Source organism: Passer montanus, unplaced genomic scaffold, assembly GCF_014805655.1.
Source record: "Passer montanus isolate IOZ18808 unplaced genomic scaffold, ASM1480565v1 scaffold42, whole genome shotgun sequence".
Classification (NCBI taxonomy): domain Eukaryota; kingdom Metazoa; phylum Chordata; class Aves; order Passeriformes; family Passeridae; genus Passer; species Passer montanus.
In genome coordinates, this window is record NW_024369041.1 from 2642295 (window position 1) to 2662210 (window position 19916).

The 19916-nt window shown below is 39.5% G+C and overlaps 1 protein-coding gene across 4 annotated transcripts in view; it reads left to right on the forward strand.

Moving 5' to 3' along the window:
• Positions 1-19916, forward strand: part of WAPL (WAPL cohesin release factor) — a 135733-nt gene that overhangs the window by 86177 nt on the left and 29640 nt on the right. For all 4 annotated transcript variants that reach the window (XM_039719760.1, XM_039719762.1, XM_039719761.1 and 1 more), the window contains 2 exons: positions 1834-2880; positions 8577-8692. In XM_039719760.1, the coding sequence (XP_039575694.1) occupies positions 1834-2880; positions 8577-8692 (1163 nt within the window). The remainder of the gene's footprint in view (positions 1-1833; positions 2881-8576; positions 8693-19916) is intronic.

The window sequence follows — 19916 nt, forward strand, 5'->3', positions numbered from 1 at the left end:
GATGGCAGGGTTAGGGTTCCTTGTTCTTTGAGGAATTTAGTTTTGAGTTTTGCATTTCATATACTCTGTGAAAGCTTTTTTTTTATTTCTAGCTGAGTATGTATAACTTCTGTGACAGATCTCAGCAGGACTCCAGAAAACTTAGATGCAGTTTGTCAGATGTTACTTGTCCTGCTTCCCTGGGGACTTTTAGCAGGGATTAAAACAATTTCCTGCAAAACTGGATTTGGTAGCCATTTCTTCTACTAGAATTTTCAGTACCTTAAAATTCTTCTATGAAACATATGTTCAAGGATGGCATTTAGATGATGCCGTTTTAATTTGAAAACATGTGAGCCAAATTCACTGGAATGGTGCTGATGCTCATTTCCCTCATCAGGAGTTGAAACCTTCTGGTCAGTGCTGTGAAATTTCTGTGTCACTTTGGTGAATGGAAGCTGATAAATTTTTATGTGGTCAGGACTAGTGTTCAAGGGATGCTTTTGCCTTCATTTTACTGGTGAGTTTAGGAAGCCTTTGATGCCTGAAAAACTTGAACCTTTGGGGTTGCATTCTGCCAGTGGAACCCCTTTTTTCACTGTCGTGTTCTGCACGTGCGTTCTAAGCACGTTCTCTTCTAGCATTTCAGTTGTCACTTGGCCCTGTCCCAGTTGCTTCTGTGCATTATTCAGTTGATCCCATCACGTGCTACTCTTCTGTGCACCAGGGTTTTCTGCATTGTCAGACTTCTTATCTTGCTTCTCCTGGCCCAGGCAGCCATTTCAGTGCCAGCAGTAACGGCAGGCACCTGGGTTCCTGTGCTTGCTGATACTCTCAGAAATTTCCAAGAAATTCTTATTTCATGGAAATATTCCTCTTACATTGCTGGGTGTCTGCGTGTGTGATGTCAGCAGAGGATGGAAGATGCAATCATCATGAAACTCTGGTACCAAACCCACCATGCTTTTGTTGGTATTCGGGGAAGACAAAGGGAATGGTTTCCCTACCAGTTTAGAGGACAGCAGGTGGAAGACTTAGTACTTGCATTATTTTTCCTGACATTGCTGTTATGTGGGTGCTGGTTGACTGGAAACAAACCTTACAGAAACTGACTTCTTATAGTGGAACTTGTTCTCCCTGACAGTGTAGGATGTGAGTGTGGCTGTGGGTTGGAGAAGTGCGAGCAGCTCTTCTTCAGAGATGCAGAAATTCATCGCATAAACCTGAATTTCAAAAGTGATAAAATTAAAATTTGTGATAAGAACTGCGTTTTTATATTTCTTTTGTAAGTTCAAATATTTTCATTTAGAGCAACAAAACAAAATGACAGTTGAAGCTGTTTGCTGTTTTATTCAGGGTACAAGAAGGAAATTATTTCCTTACATAATAGACAATTTGTAGTTGTTCTTTATCTCTATCCCTGAATAAAACAGCAATTTGTAGTTGTTCTTTATCTCTAGTTATTTACCGTCAGTCACTTCTTTGTCAAACTTCAGTAATTGTCTTTTCTGAAAATTTCACCACAGTTTCTCTTTTTTTTGGGTGTAATTTGCTTTGGTAAATAAGTGGTTGTATTTAGGGTTTATCACTGTCTTTTACATGATGCACATATTTTCAGAGTGACACTTCAAAGTTGTTTTTTTTAGTAGAAATTGCAAGACTTTATTATAGCAAAACCTTTAAAATGGAGGGCTTAAAAAGTATAAACTAGTGGATAAAGACCTCTTAACGTTTTTTGTCAATGATCACTGAATATTTTTTGTTATATTGTAACTTTCCAAAGTTATGAACATGGGAGACTTTTTTTTTAATATTCCATTTTAGTAATAAATATATCTTTTTTTTTTTTTTTAGATAAAATCCAGAACTTGAAAGAAGATAATGGGAACAGTCATTTCATCTATGATAATGCTGGAGACAGTAACAAAACCAATGCTGAGACCACAGACACTTCTGGATGCAACACTGAAGCCAAGGACTTGCCTGATTCTTGGGACTCCCATGTGGGAAAAACAGCAGATTCTTCATCAGAAACATCTCAGACCAAGGGGCCACTAAGAACTCACTTGTATGACTGGGAGGATGAAACTGAAGACACCAGAACTGGAGAGTATATATTAGCTTTTGACAATGAACATCTCTCAGAGGTGAAGAGCAAGGATGAGGAGTGTGATAAAGAAGATAGTGAAAATCCAAAGGAAGCCATTAGTGAAGAACTTGTGCAAACTATTCCTAGGCCAAGCAACTGTAGGACATACTGTCGATCCAATAAAGCAAAACTGCAGGGGGCAACAAATTTTGACAAGCTAATGGATGGCACTAGTCAGTCTTTATCCAAAGCAAACAATGAGTCAAATAATGACGGTGTGAACGCAGGAAAAAAAGGTTCTTTAAGTAGTGGGACCAGTTGTAGAGGGACGGTTGGACGGACTAGAGACTACACTGTTCTGCACCCATCTTGCTTGTCAGTTTGCAATGTCACCATCCAGGACACCATGGAGCGCATGGATGAGTTCACCTCAGCAGCCCCCACTGACCTGGGCGAAGCTGGGCGCTTAAGGAAAAAGGCAGACATGGCCACCACAAAAACTACAACCAGGTTCCGACCAAGCAATACCAAATCCAAGAAGGATGTCAAATTAGAGTTTTTTGGGTTTGACGATCAAGACGAGGGAGGGGGAGATGAAGGCGCCTCTAGAAGTTCTGGGAGTTCCAATTACAAAATCAAGTACTTTGGGTTTGATGACTTAAGTGAAAGCGAGGACGAAGATGAAGAGTGGCAGGTAGCAGAAAGGAAGGCCAACAAAAAGCGAAGTAGAACTGTACCATCTGCTTCAATACAGTCAACCTCTGATGGCAATGAAAACTGTTCCCAGGATAGCCAGCTCAGCACTAATGCAGGTCAGTAGAACTCTTTTGGAATGCGTGGGTGACATTTAATTTTAATTGACTTCAATGTTTTGTTCTTTTTGCAGTGTACCTAGGAATTTGTCCAACAATACCACTGATTTGGAAACTTAACAGTTAAACTCAGTTGAAATCTTAACAGCTAAACTTACTTCTCCTGTGGTCCTGTGTGGAGTTTCATATCTCTCTTGAAGTGTACTTTGTACCCCTTGATCTCTTGCCAGCGGTAGAGGGTTTTTTTCTTTTCCAACAGAAGATTCGTACCTTTTTGGTGTGTTGAGCATAAGCATCTGTGCCTGGAAGGCAGGTATCCTCCCACAGAGCCTCCAGATCAGCCCACAATTGCAGAGCTCAGTGCACACATTTAAGTAGCTCTTAAGAAATGGGAAATATCTTTTTCTGCTTTTGAATGTGTCTGTAGGCAGTTTGGACCTTTCTCAGCCTCCATCTTATCTGAGGATTCATGACTCAAGGGAGAGGCTGTGGGGACCCATGGGGTGCCAGTTAGATAACTGGCTTTGGGAGAGCCTCTGCATATTTATTTCTGCTCTTGTTTTTAGGTATCTCCTTCTGTACAGCTTGGGGAGCAGGGTGTGTGTGTGCTCACACACATATACATGAGTTAAACTGTGCATGTGGCAGCTGCTGAGCAAGTTCTGGTGGTTACAGTCCCTTGCAAAATGAGACTTGCTTGGTGGTTGGTTGGGTCCTGTGTGCTGGTGAAGAACAAAAGGGATACCTTTGGTGGAAGGTTGCTTTTAGCTCTTCTGTTTTGAAAAAGTCTAATGCCAGAGAATCACTTGTGTTGGAATAAATATTTCAAAACACTGCCACTGTTCTACGGAGCATTAAAAGTTTTATCAACTCACTGAAGTTGAGACATTTTAAGACTTTGGCCAGATGTATTTCATTGTGATAGGAAGAGAGGGTTTCAATCTAGCTTTGCAAATGCTGGAGAAGCTGGGGGTTTTTTCCTACAAATAGCTTCTGCTAATATAATCCAGAAATAAAATTTCAGAGGAAAAAATGTTCATTTCTCTGTTCTAATTATAGTTGTTTCTAAAATCAGAATTTTCTGTAAGCCTTTTAATCAAACTAAATGTCACCACTAGGGGTTTTTTTTATGGATTTGAAAGGAACAAATGAATACTGATGTTGTACAAGAAGATTATGTTTTCAAACAAAAAAACCCATGATTTGTTTTCATAAAATTTACTTATGATGAGACACTTGGGTTCCAGCCTCTTTAGAAAATGGATTTATCTTACAGGGCTGCCTGGGAAGTACTCTTAGTCCCTGTCTTTAATGACTTTTTGTTCAGCCATTTATTCCAGGAGAAAATACAGTTAATGCAGCTGAGATGCTGACCCATCAAATAATCCTTTCAGCTGCTGTCCTCAGAAGTCTCAAAATATCCACACTTTGCATTTGGCACTGCATTTCCCAAGCAGGCCTTTATACTCCCAGGTATCACAGATGTTTTATCAGAAATATTTTCCTAATAGATTTCCATGGCACAGGGGAATGTAAATTTATGTTTCCTTAGTTTTCAGTGTGCTTCTCCACTTCAGGTAAGAGCTGCCTCTCAGTCGCTCTGCTGGGAGATGCTTCCCCTTTATTTTGCATCTCCTTTGCTCATTTGATTCTTGTTTTGTGCTGCTGTTGGCAGGTAAGATTTGATTTGCAGGTTTTTTTTCTGAAATTTGAAAGGGTGATGCCCTATAGTACAGATTATGAAAATAGGGAGTCTGATGCTGCCCTAAAATTTGTGGGACTCCTTGCTGAAGTCCACGCTGTTTTCTCTCAGACCTTTGCAGATTTTGGGCATCATGATTGCTCAGAACAACCATGATAAGAGTCCTTAAATACAGTGATGCTGAGCCTTAGAATTTCTCAATAACTTCTGGATCTAAGCCTGAAGTTGCAGTAAAATGGAACATTGCTCTGAGGTATTGTCTTTGCATACTGGAAAAATGTGACTTCTGCATCCATGAAAAATGCCAGCTTGGACTCCAAGCCTGAGAAACAGATTTCAGAACATCTTGCACAATAAAGTTCTGTCCTGAAATGTTGAACAATACTGAGAGGTGCTAATGCTACCTGAGTTCTGTATGTGCTGTTCTTTCTTTGTGCTAATGAATAAATGCCCAGATAAAAATCCAGTGTTCCTGTTCCAGGTTGACAGGTGAAATGCCTAACTGCCTCTCTGAATTTCAGCCCTGGAAAACCCCAAGACTGATTTTGGTGTTCTGTGAATAGGGAATGTTACATGGCATAATCAGTTTTTCCAGAAACTTGATGCTTTTGATGCTTTGAGTACTTTGCCATAATACTGATTTGGTTACTTGCTATAATCCAGGTGTATTTTATGAAACAGATTTTAGAACCTTAATTTAAAACATCTGATGAAGATTTTATAATGGAACATTATAAAGACTTCTTCCAGTCTAGTAGTTCACAGAGGGAAAGTAAGTTTAACAATACATTTTGACAAATGAAATTTAAGAAAGTGCAAAGACTACAGGAACAATATTGTTAGTGCAGGAAGATTGTAAAACAGATAAATTCAGTTTTGGTTAGACTGTCTTTCATTGAAAAATATCTTCTGTTGCTCACTTCTATGGTAGTCTTTTCTGCTGAAGTAGTTAAAAACACCAAAAAAACCCCTCAAACAAAAGCCACACAAATAAAATTCCCACCTCTGAAAAAAAGCTCCACCTTTTAAATTCCTAGATGCTGTTACCACACTTTTTAATAAAAGTACTTCATAACTTTATTAGCCTTAGATTTTTGCTGAATTGTTGAGTTTCTAGTAAAAGTTTACTTTTTATTTTGCCACTGCAATCTAAAATTCTCTCAGATTCCTCTGTAGCAGCCCAGTGAAGCAAAGGCCCCTTTGGCTTGTGAGCCTCCCAGCTGGATTCTGCCAGAATGCCAGGGGCTAAAAGTACTGGTGAGACTTCCCTAGGTTTGAAACTCTGCTTTTGTCATTTCAGTAGCCAGAGGACTCCAGTGAGGAGAAGCTTTTAATACTGGAAGAAAGTGACTGGCTTGACTGTCAATGGGGAGTTGTATCCAAGAGAAATCTGTCTTGCAGCTCAGTCTTTTGCTTTGTAAATCAGTTCTGATATGCAGCTTAACCTTTGTGTCATCGATTGATTTTTCCTTTCAGTGATCAAGATGAGATTCCTATAATCTTTTTAGGTAATGCAGCTTTTGTATATCAGCATCTAGCACTCAGCTCAGTTCTGGTGAGCCAACTTGCCCTATTTTATTTATTTTTTTTAAGTCACCTTCATTGGGTAAATATTTTAAGCCAGTTAAAACTACATCAAAGTCCTCAAAGGCAGAGTCCTCTTTGAGTTTCAAAACCTCGTGCAGAATTGCCCTGAGACACTAAAGCAAAAACTCCGTTGCTGTTCCCCAGGAAATTTACTGTGGTTGTTGCCTTAGTTGGTCTTTGAACATCTTTCCAATTCTAGCCAAGAAAGGCAAATTATCTTGAAGATTATAAATGCCTTAAAAATGGTTAGACAGAGGAAAAAAGGCCTTCCATGCTCCCATACTGAGAAAAGAAAGGTAATATGGCCAGTTTCTCTGTGAGGGGGCAAAAAACCCCCTCCAAAAAGCTGTACAGGAGAGAGCCAGTGAAATGAAGCTTCAGTGGGGTCACTGCTTATCAAACTACTCGAGTGTTTTCCTCACTCACTTAATGTTAACAGAAGACTTGTCCCCCAGCCCCTATTTAGTTTAGATTTGAAAGTCTGCTAAGATAATGTATGCAGAGTGCTTTAAGAGTACCTAGAAGGCCTCTAAAAGCACTGCTCAAATCGAAGCATTCCAGGTAATCTTACAAAGCTACTAAGTGTTTGATGTGCTAGCAACATCAGAAAATGCAGAATTATCCTGTGGTAAGTAGGAGTTGAATTTTTTTTATCAAGAAGTTTATTTGAATTTAAAATCAACTAATTTAGGTGGGATAGTTTAGAATCACATAGGAGTAGAATTCAAACAAGGAAATTTAAGGTGTTAAAATTGTGACTTAATTGATCCCAGAGCATTGTTAATCATTATTGAAGGCAATGCTAGGTCCAAGTTGTAGCACAGGGCACAAGTTGCTGTTTTCATTTGGTGGGTGAAGTTTTTTGTATTTCTAGAATGACTTTGCGTATTTGCACTGGCTGTGGTCAAGTAAATTACTTTTTAGCTTTTAATGTACAGTATCAGGGTCCAGTTCTTTTGGTTTGGCTTTCTTTGAGAACTGCATTCAGGGCCTGACCTCTACAGAAATATTTCAGGATTTATAAGGGTATATATCAAAGCAATTTGGTATTACTCCTTAAATTGGCTTCAGCAAGAACTTAAGTTGTCTTTTACATAAATTTGGAAGTAGTTTTATGTTATTTAAGTTAATGGAAATTGGTCTGTAGTACTTTTCCTCAGTTACACTGGTTTTAGCCAACATCTGTTAAAGTGAGTTGTTTTTAGAGGGGCTGTTGATGCTGTGTTTGTAGGCTCTTGTGCTCACCTGACACAGCCACACGGAAAACCAGTGGGATGGAATGAAGCAGTGAGAGGCTGGTTCCAGGAGGTGCCTTGCAGCAGGCATCCTGCCAGTCCTGGTGCTGCAAGCCTGCTGAAATTTACTGCAATTTGGGAAACTTTGGAGCTTTATTTTAAGAATAATTCCTCAGACAAGTTTTGTATCCTTGAAAAGGCCATTAGAAATGTGGTTGCCTGCTTTGCCTTTGCTTGCCTTCTTAACCAGCTTGGCTGGTCCTGTGTACTTGGGATTAGAGTAACCCATCCTACCTGCTTGTGTTCTTGCAGTGTACTTTTCAAACAGCAGCAACTTTTCAGGAATAGATTGGTTTTCTAAACAGATTGTCAGATGAAACAGTGCCTCTCTGTGCCTGTCTTTATTTCCATCTTGAAATTTGTGGTAACTTCTGGTTTGTGCTGAGTAAACCCCTCCCCTTGTCTCTGAGGGACAGTGCTTCAAATAAAGCAACACAAGTTTAGAAAAAAAACTAAGGACAAAAATTGAATTTGATGAGTGAATTGCTGATTCACAGTCCAGGATGGGGTACTGGAATCCGTGGTAATGCAAGTACCAAATCCATTTGAAAGGCCATGTCAGCAGTTCCTTCTAGCTGACTCTTTCCTGAGCTGATCACCGTATTTTTTCCCTGTTTACAGCAGAATAAGCAAATATAAACAGGCTGCCTTCATGAGAAGTGAAGCAAGATCAATTCTTCTGTTCTGTAATTGTAGTGTGTTCTTCTAAATCCCTTAATCTCACAGTTTTGAAGAGCCCCATCTCCTGCTTAATTCCTCTGCTGCTCAGGGTTGGAGCAGTAAGCCAGCCATTAGTAAGCTCCTGTGAAAGGGGCCCTGGGGTTTGCAGGAGGATGGGATGGGAAGCAGTAGCCTGCAGCTTACCCAGTGGGCAAGAGGTGCTGTAATATTCCTGATTGTGCACCTTGTGATGCTTCTATGTATTACTGCAATCCAGTCAGCAAGCCTGAGCTGCATCCAGGACTGTGCTTGGCATTAAGGCTGATTTTTCTGATGAATATTGATTGTTCGTTATGTAATGTCAGAAGCTGTACATGTGGAATTGTCAGATGCAAGAAATGCTCTAGCAGCTTTTAAAATGGTTGTTTCGTGTCTATATTTACCTTTAACAGATCTGGAGTTTTCAGAGGATGCATCTGGTGTGCTTGAAGGCAATAAGAAATCCACAAATAAGCAAGGTGATAAATCTAAGGAAAACACCAGGAAGATTTTTAGTGGGCCAAAGCGGGTGAGTAATGATGCTGAGACCAAAACAAAGTTTTTATTTTACTGAACTCCTCAGTATTGATGTTTCTTCTTAGATATGCAACAGGGCTTTTTGAGATCATGTGTTAGGCTTTAATGTTATTTCTGAAAAGTAAAATATTCAAGTGCAATACTTTTGTATTCATTACTGGAAGGTTCAATTTTCAGGTTCACATTACTGCTATGGAGAACCAGACTTGTAACAGAGATGCATTCCTTGGAGATCATTTTTAAAGCAGAGCATCACTAACTTCTGTGTGTTTTACTTTGTGGTTTGTTGGTGTTTGGGGGGGATTCTTTTGGTCTATTTTGTTTGCTGTCCCAAGAAATATCTATCATATAATAAGGTAGAACTTTTCTTAAAACTTTAAATTGGGTGTTGGTGTAGTCTTTATAAGGGTAAGTGCATTTATCGCATTTTGTAGAGTGAGATTTTCTTTTACTTGAAAAAAAAGTAGCCTCCAATCCCATGCCAATCTTGCCCAACTGTGTAATATTCAGCATGAATTTGCCCTTTCATAGCATGAGAAGAGTTTATTCATTTTCTTGATCTTAGAGAAACGTGGTTTGTCTGTCATTATGGGTACTCAGTATTTTGAGGTTTTTACAAATGTGCATACAGCAAAAATGGAGTGTAGCCACCAAGTAAAAGTTTGCAATAGGGGGATCCATGTAATCTCCATTAAATGAAGCTTTTATGACCCTAATGCTCAGGACAGCCATTTCCAATGCTTAAGGACTTCTCATGAGCTTTTTGCATAACTTGGTTGTGTTACCTGATGGCAGCAGTCCCTGTCTCACCATCATTGCAACCCACAACTGCTCTAGGAGGAGAAAGAGGGAAATGAGCTTGTATTTCTGCTTTGCCTTGGAGTTCCAGAGGTTTTGCAAGATCTGGCAGTTGCATGGTATTACAGAAACTGTCTTTTATGTGTGTTCAGAATGTGCTCATAAGTCCAACAGTTCAAAGAAGTTTTTAAAATTATTTTTCCCAAGGAATTCTAATAATTCCTCGTGAAGGTAACTAATTATTTGTGTTATATGATAGTTTCACTTGAAGTAATTTTTCAAGGGCCTTTTGGTTTTTTTTTGGTCTTCCAGAACCAGAAGATTTATCTCCCCAGTTGTGTTGTTATATATCAATTTTTCATTAAAAAAAGGATTTGTGGGTGGAGAAAGGATGACAGATTTGGCTTAGCTCTTAAAACGTGCTGGGAAGTATTTTCATGTGGGAGGATGCCTGACCAGTAGGTCCTGTCAGTTGTGATGCCCTTTGAAAATGAAGTGTCACTTGTTGCTTTGACGTTTGGACAGAATGAGAAGCTCCTCCCTCCACAGTTTGGAGTCAGATAAATGGGAAGGGTGTTTTCACAATTGAAATAGTATTTCTTGGAGATGGAAGTTCCTCAGCTTCTGCTGATTAAATAATCATTTTTTAAAATTCAGCTTCTTATCAGTGAACATGTTACAGTACACTGAGAAACAGAAGTACAGGAAGTGCAAATTTCACTGTAACTTTTTCAGTTTTATATTTTAACAGCATAAAACAGCTGTGGGTGTTCTGCTAAATACAGATTTTTTTTTTTAAATTTAAATGCCACAAATATTATTCTGTAACTGCATTTCATGTGTTTCTCATTTAATTTTTATTCTTGACATCCCAGAGATTTATGTGAAAAGGTTTTAATTAATTTTGATTGTATATATCATGAAATTATGGGGTAACAAAAAAGCCTTACAGCAATGTCATATGATAAGGGAGAATGGTTTCAACTCTAGAAGATTCTCAGTTGGGCATAAATTTTATTCAAGTGGGAAAGTTGAGAATGAAACCGTTTTTTCACCCTGTAGTGATAAATTGGACCTAGATGTTCCTGTGACTGAGATTCAGATTTTGAACTTCAGTTTTCTCTAATTGTATGGCTGTTACTTGGAGTTACTAAAAAAACTTGTAAAGCTTGTTCTGATGGTAATTAGAGCTGCTATAATTATCTTCCTAAAATACAGATATAGGCTTTTTATCTTAGTTGTATCTTAAGGGAATTCTTATTCTGGGAATGAAAAACAAAAAAAAAACCCTAAAAGTATTAACCTGATGATAATAACTAATGATCTTCAAAAAAAAAATCTCTGGAACTACTTCTCTGTCTCAGCACCATTTATTTTTTCTTGTAGGAGCTAGCAAATACAGTATTAAATATTTTTTGTTAGGTGATTTTCAGAGCTGTGGCACTGCATCAGACTGAGCTGCCAAGAAAAAAGCTCTGTTACTCAGGAAGCAGCAGGTGCTATCATGAAATTTCAGCAGATCCAGAAAGCTCAAGTATTTTTATACCAGTCTGTATTCAGCAGATCTGTCACCCGTGGTTGTAGTTTTGAAAACTTGATCATTGTGTCCTAATGCTAAACTCTAGTTCATGAAACTTGGATTGTATGCACAATAAGATATTGCTGACATCATTGATTTTGTGAATAACAGTGGTTCTAAACACTGCTTTTACTGTAAGGACTGAAATCGCTGCCTGGTTGCAGTAGCCAAGGACATTGATAGGTGAGTAAAGTCTCAAGCAGAGCCATGCTTTTAAGTGAATTAAACCTCTTTATAGCCTGAATTAGAGGAGGAGTGTTACATTCCATAGCAACATAATTAAGTACTTGCAGTACATAAATATTGGCATTACTTGAGTTGCAAATTATGGGTGTGAAGCATACATGAGTAACATCTGCAGAAGTTTGTTTGCAACTGTTTACAATTTTAATTCAACTGGTTGGGTAACTCATGCTCTAGCATGTCAGTTTGGGAACTCTGGATACACCCACCTGCTGGCCCCTTTGAGCTTAGTTCCCCTTCCACACATGAAGCAAATTCTCCATTAGCAGGCAAACCCAGCAGAGCAGACAAGAAATTTTTTGTTGCTATGGTCCCAATCTACTGAGACTAAAGACTTGAAAATAGGCAGCATAAAAATTATTTCCTGAGATTTTTTGCTCCTGCTGCTTTCAGAACAGATTTTAGCTAGAGTCAGCAAATGAAGAGAAACAGTTTTTGTAGGAATATTCTGGAACAGTTTCCTGTGGTCTTATGCAAAATATGTATCTCTAAATAGGAATCTGAAAAAAACCAACTTAAAAGTGTAAGATAAGGAGGGCTAGTCTTAACCTTTTATGGGCACACATTCCCATATGTGCCCTAAAAATTCATGATTATACTTAGTGTTTTGTGTCAGTTGAGTGTTTGTGTTGTCCAGCATATCACTAGGGACCACCAAGTCCTCTGAACAGGACTTTTCCTGGGATGGCCCCTCTGCTCTTAAACTCAAAATGTATAATGAGTGGTCTGCAGCTCGCTGCTGATCCCAGTTCTGCCCGTGGCCATAGGAAGCCAACCTAGACATGGTGAATACTGATTACCTTTGAATATTTCAAGGTAAGAATTTAGATAGAGTTGCAAATCATAGTTAAAAGGCATGGGAGCCTTTCAGCTTGAGGGGCCTGGGAGGGGGGCAGAAACTATAATCTTTGTTACTGCTCTTCAGGGCTGCTGAGGCATGTGGGAAGACTTAAGGAGCTGCATGAAGGAGACAGAGGAGGTATAACAGAAAAAAAAGCACTGACTCTCTCAAGTTGGCACAACTGGAAGCAAACTCAGTCTTATGTTTTCTCAAAGTAGCATGAAATTTCAGTTAGATGAGTGCTTTGTCAGGATTTTTTTCCCTGTGCCTTAGAGTAGGTCAATTTTAGGAACAAGTCCTTTGGAATTAGTTTCTTAGATGTTGATATCTTTTGCTCTGGGTATATTTCATAAAGCTTCCGTGCTACTATAGAATGCAATTTTAGCACCTATAAAATACTGACATTTTCTTGAGAGTTTGAAATGTATTTTTTATGATTGGTAAGATGAGGAAGAAAGTGCTCAGTACATGGTCAGTCTACATTGGTGATTCATGGACTACTAATCAAGCTAAAAACTAACCTGAAGGCTAATTAATTGCCTAATGACTTGTGACTCCAGTTAAAATGGGAATATTTCAATTAAATATTCACTTTTGCAATGAAAATTTACTGTTTTTAAATTACTTGAAGCTAGTTTAATTTTGTTTCTTATACTCTTACATTGCTATACCTGGAGAAATGTCTTCAAATTTCACTAAGTTGAAATCTTTGCTCTAGAAAACCTGTCTGGCTTGTGTACACATTCCCACATGTACCCAGTGACTGGGGATACATCAGTGGGCTTTTTCTTTTCCTCTTGTTGTGCACACATTGGCTTGTACAGGAAAAGGTATGGAAAAGCCTCTTTGCCACTAACTTGATGTTCATGGTGTTTCCTTTGGCCCTTTCAAATACTGGACCAGAGAGTTTTCTGTTTGTGCTGGTTTTGGCTGGAATACAGTTCATTTCCTTCAGAGGAGCTCTTACAGGGCTCTTGTGGGTTTGTGCTGAGAGCACTATTGGTAGTGCTAGGCTGTTTTTGTTACTTCTGAGCAGCACTTAGAGCCAAGACCTTTTCTGCTCCTCATCCCACCCCACCAGCCAGGAGGCTGGGGGTGTGCAAGGAGGTTTGGAGGGGACAGCTGGTCACAGTGACCTAAGGGATATTCCATACCATAGGACAATGTGCTCAGCAATATAAAAATCTGTAGGAGGAGGAAGGGGGGACACACCTTTGGAGTGATGGCCTTTGTCTTCCCAAGTAGCTGTTACACCAGATGGAGCCTTGCTTTCTTGGGAATGGCTGAAAAACTGCATGCCCATACAAAGTGGTGGATTAATTCCTTGTTCTGTTTTGCTTGCATTCATGGCTTTTGCTTTCCCTGTGTAACTGTCTTTATTTCTTAGTGTTTTCTCACTTCTACCCTTTGGATTCTCCCCCATCCCGCTGGGGGTGAGTAAGCAAGGAGCTGGGTGGGGCTTAGTTGCCAGCTGGGATAAAATCACAGCAGTCCTTTTTGGCAGCTGACACGAGGCTCAGTGGGTTTGAGATAGTGACAGATTTGATTGGGATGTGCTAGATCAAGCTGATAGCTGTTAGTGCATTTTAGCTGTTAATTGACAGGTGTCTGCCTGCCATGGGGCCCCCTTGCCTTACTGGGTGGCATGGCATTTGGCTTTCACTGCTTGCTGTGCTCAGGAACATTTTGGTAACAGCACTTTTTAAAGTACTGTTAAAGTTCAGTACACTAAAGTGGCATTGCTTGAAAGTTCCTCCACTAGTGTGGACTGCATTTGCCAGGAAAAGCTGAGATCTTCTTGGATTAACCAAAAAAACCCAGTCCCAAACCCAACAAAGCTCCATCTGCTGTAAGGACTGAAAGAGGCAAGAAATACTTACAGAAGCACATGGTTATGCTTCTTTTTTGTTCTCCCTTTGCTTGACCAGCTCCCTCCTGTTTCCTTGTGCCTTCAGTTTCCCAACGTTGTATATCACTATAAAAATAACTCACTAAAAAGGAAACATTTAACATAAATCTGAGTCCAGTTCACTGGGAAACTAAAAAAAATTCTACTAAAACTTGGGGACCTAAGAAGAGAGATTAAGTCATCTTAACCTGGTTAAGTCAACATTGCAGCTGAGAAATGCTCACTAAACGCAGCAGCATTAGCAGCATTCCACGCAGCACTTTGATCAAGTGATGTCAGCAGGGTTAGTCACACAGTAGTGTTGAGTACGTGAATGGAAGCATGGCTGAATTCAGACATGGCTCAGCCAACAGACTGCTGCTGAGCTTTGTATGCAAGAGAAACACTTGTAACTACTGCTTTTCTTGTGTTAGTCAAGTTTTAGGAATAACTTCTGTACCCAGCAAAGTGCAGAAATGTGTGCAAGAATTCCAAGTGTGGTTTTTGGACAGGTAAGTTGGAAGGGCATGTTAAATGAATACTGTGTAAAGAGCACTTATTTCCAGTTACCAAGTGCTGAACCAGGAAGAATTTTTCTTTTTTTCTTCTGTATGATTTCAGTCTGATCTGCAACTAGTTCATTATTGAAATGCATCTTTCTTGTCCTATAGGCAGATTTTTTTCCATGAGGAGGTCAATTTCATAATGGACAATAATATACTTCTGTTAAAATACCTGAAAAAAACCCTTAGGTATGAGTCTTTGTTTCTGCTAGCATTTGTTGTAATACCTGTTTTAAGGTATAAGAGATCTTTTACAGTTTGATGGGAGCTTTCTCCACTGGTGTTTCATGCTGACTGGAAGGAGCTATAAATACCAGTTAGAAACAAATGCTGGGTCTAAGTAAACTAGAAGTTCAAAATGAAAAGCTTATACCTCGTCTTTGAAAGTATTTTGAAATTGGAGAAGTACGAACCCGTGCCCTCTCTGGGCTGGCTGAGTGATCTTAGGGCTAATGTGACAATGACGTGAGTGTGGGAGGGGACAGAAACTGGGCTGCACTGTGGTCTGTAGTTTTCCACTTAGCCTGTGTTATACTGTGCAGTAGATGTTTATCAAAGGCATCCTGCGAGTAACGTTTCTTTTTGCTGGCCTGCAAACGAATCAGCATTTCCCCAAATCAGATTTTTAAACATTTTTCCTTGTTCTGAGTTTTAGAGTATGTGAATGTTAGTCTGTCTTAAGTGCAGAAACCTATGTGATTTTGCTTAATTACTTTTCCATAGCTTATTTCAAATAAATAGTTCTGAAACAGCAGCAGAGGAATCATCATTCAAAGGTTTTGCTGTCAGTCATAGCCTTTTCTATACACATAATGGTAGGATCAGAGTAGACTGGCCAAGGCTCATTTTAAAAAGAACTGCTTGTCTTCATCTTGCATAACCTTTAGTTAAAGTGTGTTCTGTCCTAAGGATGAACAGTTGTAATAAAGAGTTCTCAGTGGTAATAAACTGCTGATAACTATGCACACTGAGCTGCTTTTTGCATCCTAATTTCCAAAGTTGAAATTGCTTTTTTTTTAGGAGGAAAGATCATTAGCTGGAATAAGCTGCTTTGACTCCATTGAGGAGTCAAGCTGAATTTGGGCAACTGAAATATTCTGTGACCTCTCAGTTCAGTGCTAAGGCCAGTCTGTCTGTGAGCAGGCTGACAACCTGTGACTGCCTGTTGCTGCTTCTGCAGTGCATTCCTTTCATCTGCTGGCTGGTGCTTCTGGCAGATTGGGTGCCAGTTCTGAACTGAAGTGGTTTTTGTGGGGATTTTTTGTCCAAATACGTTTTGTTGGAATGATAAACAAGAGATGAGCAGTTCTAAGTGCTAGCCAGTTATAATCAGCCTGTCTATTGTAAGCAATTTTGATATATTGCTGGAATAAAAATATATTTTAAAACTATTATAAAAGGTGAGAATAAATCTGTTCAATAGCTGATTTGTTAGAAACCAAAGCCTCATATTGACGATATTATTTCACCTAACATTTACAAAACCAGATTCTTCTATAATCATACTTATTTAATGCTTGCTTCCAAGTGCTTGCCATTTAGGGATTTTTTAAAATTATTATTAATGTAAATAGACCAAAACCAATTCTTAATGTGTAGGCTAGTAAGCAGGATACTAGTCAGGACTGGCAGGTTTTTAGATTAGTCACCTAAACTGAAGAGTGAGGTAGCTGCTGTAATTTTAATGAATTGAGTTGGGATTTAGCACCTCAAAGCCATCCTAGACTGAAAGCATACATCAGGATTTGGTCTTCTCACTTCAAGATAATCATTTGATGCTGATAAAAATTTTCTTCTCACTCCTTCATAATAAACCATGGTGAAGATGGTGTTCTGGTAGATACCAAGTTGGGATCCTTCCACCTGGAAAAAGTGCTTCCTTAAGTGTCCTCCATACACAGCTGTTGGGTAGAACTGTGGGAGCAGCATTCTTGGGAATGCCTGTTTCTAGGTGGTGTCGACAGAAATATCAGCAGCTTTGTCTGAGAAAGGTAGAGATGCAAAGTGAGCTTAACATGCTAAGTCCTCCTAGAGGCAAGAGGAACAAATGAAAAATAAGCCCAGAAATCCTTCTCCCCCTGCGCATACTTAGGCTTTTCAGGAAGTAGAAAAACTAAGTTGAATGGAAAATGTTTAATGTCACGGTGGAAATGTGGCATTTTATGCTTCCAGTTCCTACTGCTATTAGCTCTAAGGCAAGAAGCAAAGATTGATTAAAGTATTTTTCAAACTAGATTCTCTCTTGCATCCTCATATTCCCTGCAAAAAACTCACACACACATCAGTTTTGTAGTTCTAGTAATTAGCTTAATGTTTTAGGAAATTGGCAATGCAGGATAGCTGTGTAGGATAAATGTTACATTGCACAAAGTCTCCTGTAGGAAGTTCTAAAATGGGAAAGGCGTTCAAAGGAATTAAAATACACCAGTTTCATTTGCTAGTGGGAGCTTGATTTATATGCAGATGAATATGCAAAATTGTCTTCCCAGCTCCTGTGTACTGTGTGAGCATGGCTGGTTCACTCAGCTCCATCTCAGAGTCGATGTGCATTCAGTAATTGCACGGTGAGAGTGAGCATGTCCTGAGGGGGAAATCGGTGGTGTTGAGGGCTCAGTGTCCTTGTTAGACCCAGTTCAAAGCTTTTACTCTGAATTGGCTTTGTTTTGACCTGATACAGGCAATGCCTGGTAACAGGTGGCATGAGGTAGGTGCTCTCTGGAGGTGCAGCTGAAGCTTGCTCTCACTGGCAAGCAGTCAGGTCAGCATCCTCAGTGATGCAAACCCCAGAGCTGTAACTGAGGACATCTGGGAGATTTATTTGAGCAATGTTTTTTGCTTACCCAAATGGAAACCTTTCCATGGGTGTAAGCACACCTCAGCTGTATCACCTCTGGAACTTCATTGCAGTTACAATTTTGTAAGGCTTTCCTCTTGGTAGATTGATACACTTTGGGTAGATTAGGATTAACAGGAGGAGAGGAGGTGAATGTGTGTCTGTGGTGGCCTGTTCCTCTCTGCCTTGCACAACCAAGAGAGCAGGATATTTTTGTGAGCAGTTTGTGCAGGGAAGTGCTTGTGCCAGGGTGTTCCTTGAACTGCAGGTTTTTCTTTCCTCTTGAGCAAAGCATTATGATTCCAGTATTGTGGTGAGATGTCTAAACTATTGTACCCTGTCCCATTTGATTAGACTTACTGAAGATTTCAGGCCAAAATAGTGACCATAACCATATGGTTTCTGCTTCTGAGCTGACCTTTGAATGCACTCGGCATAAGCAGCATTGGATATTTCTGTTAATGAATCTGATTTATTAGATTGTCTTGTTTCTTATTTTCTGTTTTCATCCTTGACTTGGGTGTTGGACTCATCATCTTCTTGTGCCCTGTGGGTCTCCTGAGCTTTAAGGAAGAAAAAGCATTTTGCAGATCTTCAGAAGTTTGATGCAGAAAAAGCTTCAGTGACATTTTTTCCTTGCTCCTTGTGTTGTCTGATACTCTTAAACCTTGTCTGGCTATGTGTGTGTATAATGTGTTTTGTGTTTAAATGGAATGGCATCTCACAATTAAGTGATCCATGGCAGTAGTTCATTGGCATTAATCTGCTACTTTGATCCAAGTAATGGAGATGCAGTTCAAAATCTGAACACTGCAAAAGCAGTTTGGTGCTGGTTTTAAACTGGTGTTGGGAAGTGCTGTCTCCGCGGAAGTCCAAATTAACTTCTTTTTTCTGTTCTATAACATGGCTCAGCTTGTGCTGAATTGATACTCCATCTTTGTGTTTTGAAGTGTGATTTCTTTTTCGTTGCTCTGAGTGATGTTCATTCCTTTCCCTTTTCAAAAGAAACAGTCCATTATTAATAGTTCTGTGCTGCATAACATGCTTGTTACCTTCTTCCTGTTCAAAGTGAGACATGCAGGACAGGATAGTACTCTTAATGATGATGAATACAGAGTGGTAACTCATATATTATGTTTATTGGGGTTTTTTTGGAACTTGTAGTTTTGAAACGCATCAGGCATGCCGTGTTACTGAATGCATTTCAGACATAAATAATTCATTTATCAGGATATCTGCTGAAAATATTCTTCAGTTTTCTTTTGCCATTGTCTTCTACCTTGGAAAGCATTCTTGCCTGCAAATAGATGCTCTTCCTTGTTTTGCTAGTATTTTCCGTGTGACTCATGTCCCTGGCTCTTACTTTCTGTGATTCTGACATCTATGAATTGCAGGCAGTGCTGCATCAGTATGTGCATAGTGCCAGCTCTTGAAAACTTCAGCTTTGAGGCTTTCAGGGATGGGAGGTTAAGCATGACCCATAGTTGATGCCATTTGGAGATGATCCTCTAAAAGAGACAGCTCTGTGCATTTTGTGAAATCCCTGGCATTAGCCGTGGTTCTGTATCTGCTCTCACCCCCCCAGAACCTCAGCAGAGTCCCACAGTGCCATATGCCTTATACCCACCCTGGAATATTTGCAGTCTTTCAGATGTGTATCTCTGTGTAAGCAGCTGTCAGTTCTAGATCTATGGAAAAAGGAAACTCCTCTGCTATTCAGCAGAAGCTCTTACAGCTGATTAATATTGCAGAGCTTTTTTGCCTTAAGAACAGAGAATTCAAAGGAATGATGTACTTCCACTTGCATCTATTCCAGTTAGTTTTGAGAGAAGGAATTATTAAAGAAAAGTCTGTGTTATTTGAATAATTGCAAGGTTTTCTTGTCTTTAAGGGAAAGTTTCTTAAGTTATTGCTGCTTAAATATCAGTGTTGCTTGTTCAGGGAAGCTTGTTATCACAAGCATTTGAGTTGCCTTTTAAAAAAACACTCCAAAACCAAATCAACTTTGCTTTTGTGATCAAGCCCTTCTGAAAAGTCTTTTTTCAGTAGCATTCATTTGATCTTTGACACTTTTCCTGGCTTCAGTTCTGTCACACTATAATCCAAAGCAAGTCCACACAGTGCTCACTAGTTGATCAGTATTGGTGCAGTTTCTTTGCAGCTGATCTGGAAATTCATCCTAATTCTGTGCTGCAAGGGAAAATAGGAAGGTTGCTTTAAGAGGTGGTTGGAAAAGAGGGATGTGTTTGCTGTGTTGAAGTCCACCTGAGTTGTAAGAGAGGCTCCAAAGTCTCTGCATAATGTGTTAGAGCTGATTAGAACATATTTATTTGGAAAGCGGTGATGGATTTTTGCAGGTGTGTTCTGTTGAACCAGCTGACTGCAGGCAGTGTGAGACTGACCAGATATCAAGTGGCAGGGTGTCTAAGGAAATACTGCTGGGAGGGTATGGAATCACAGGCCAATCACTT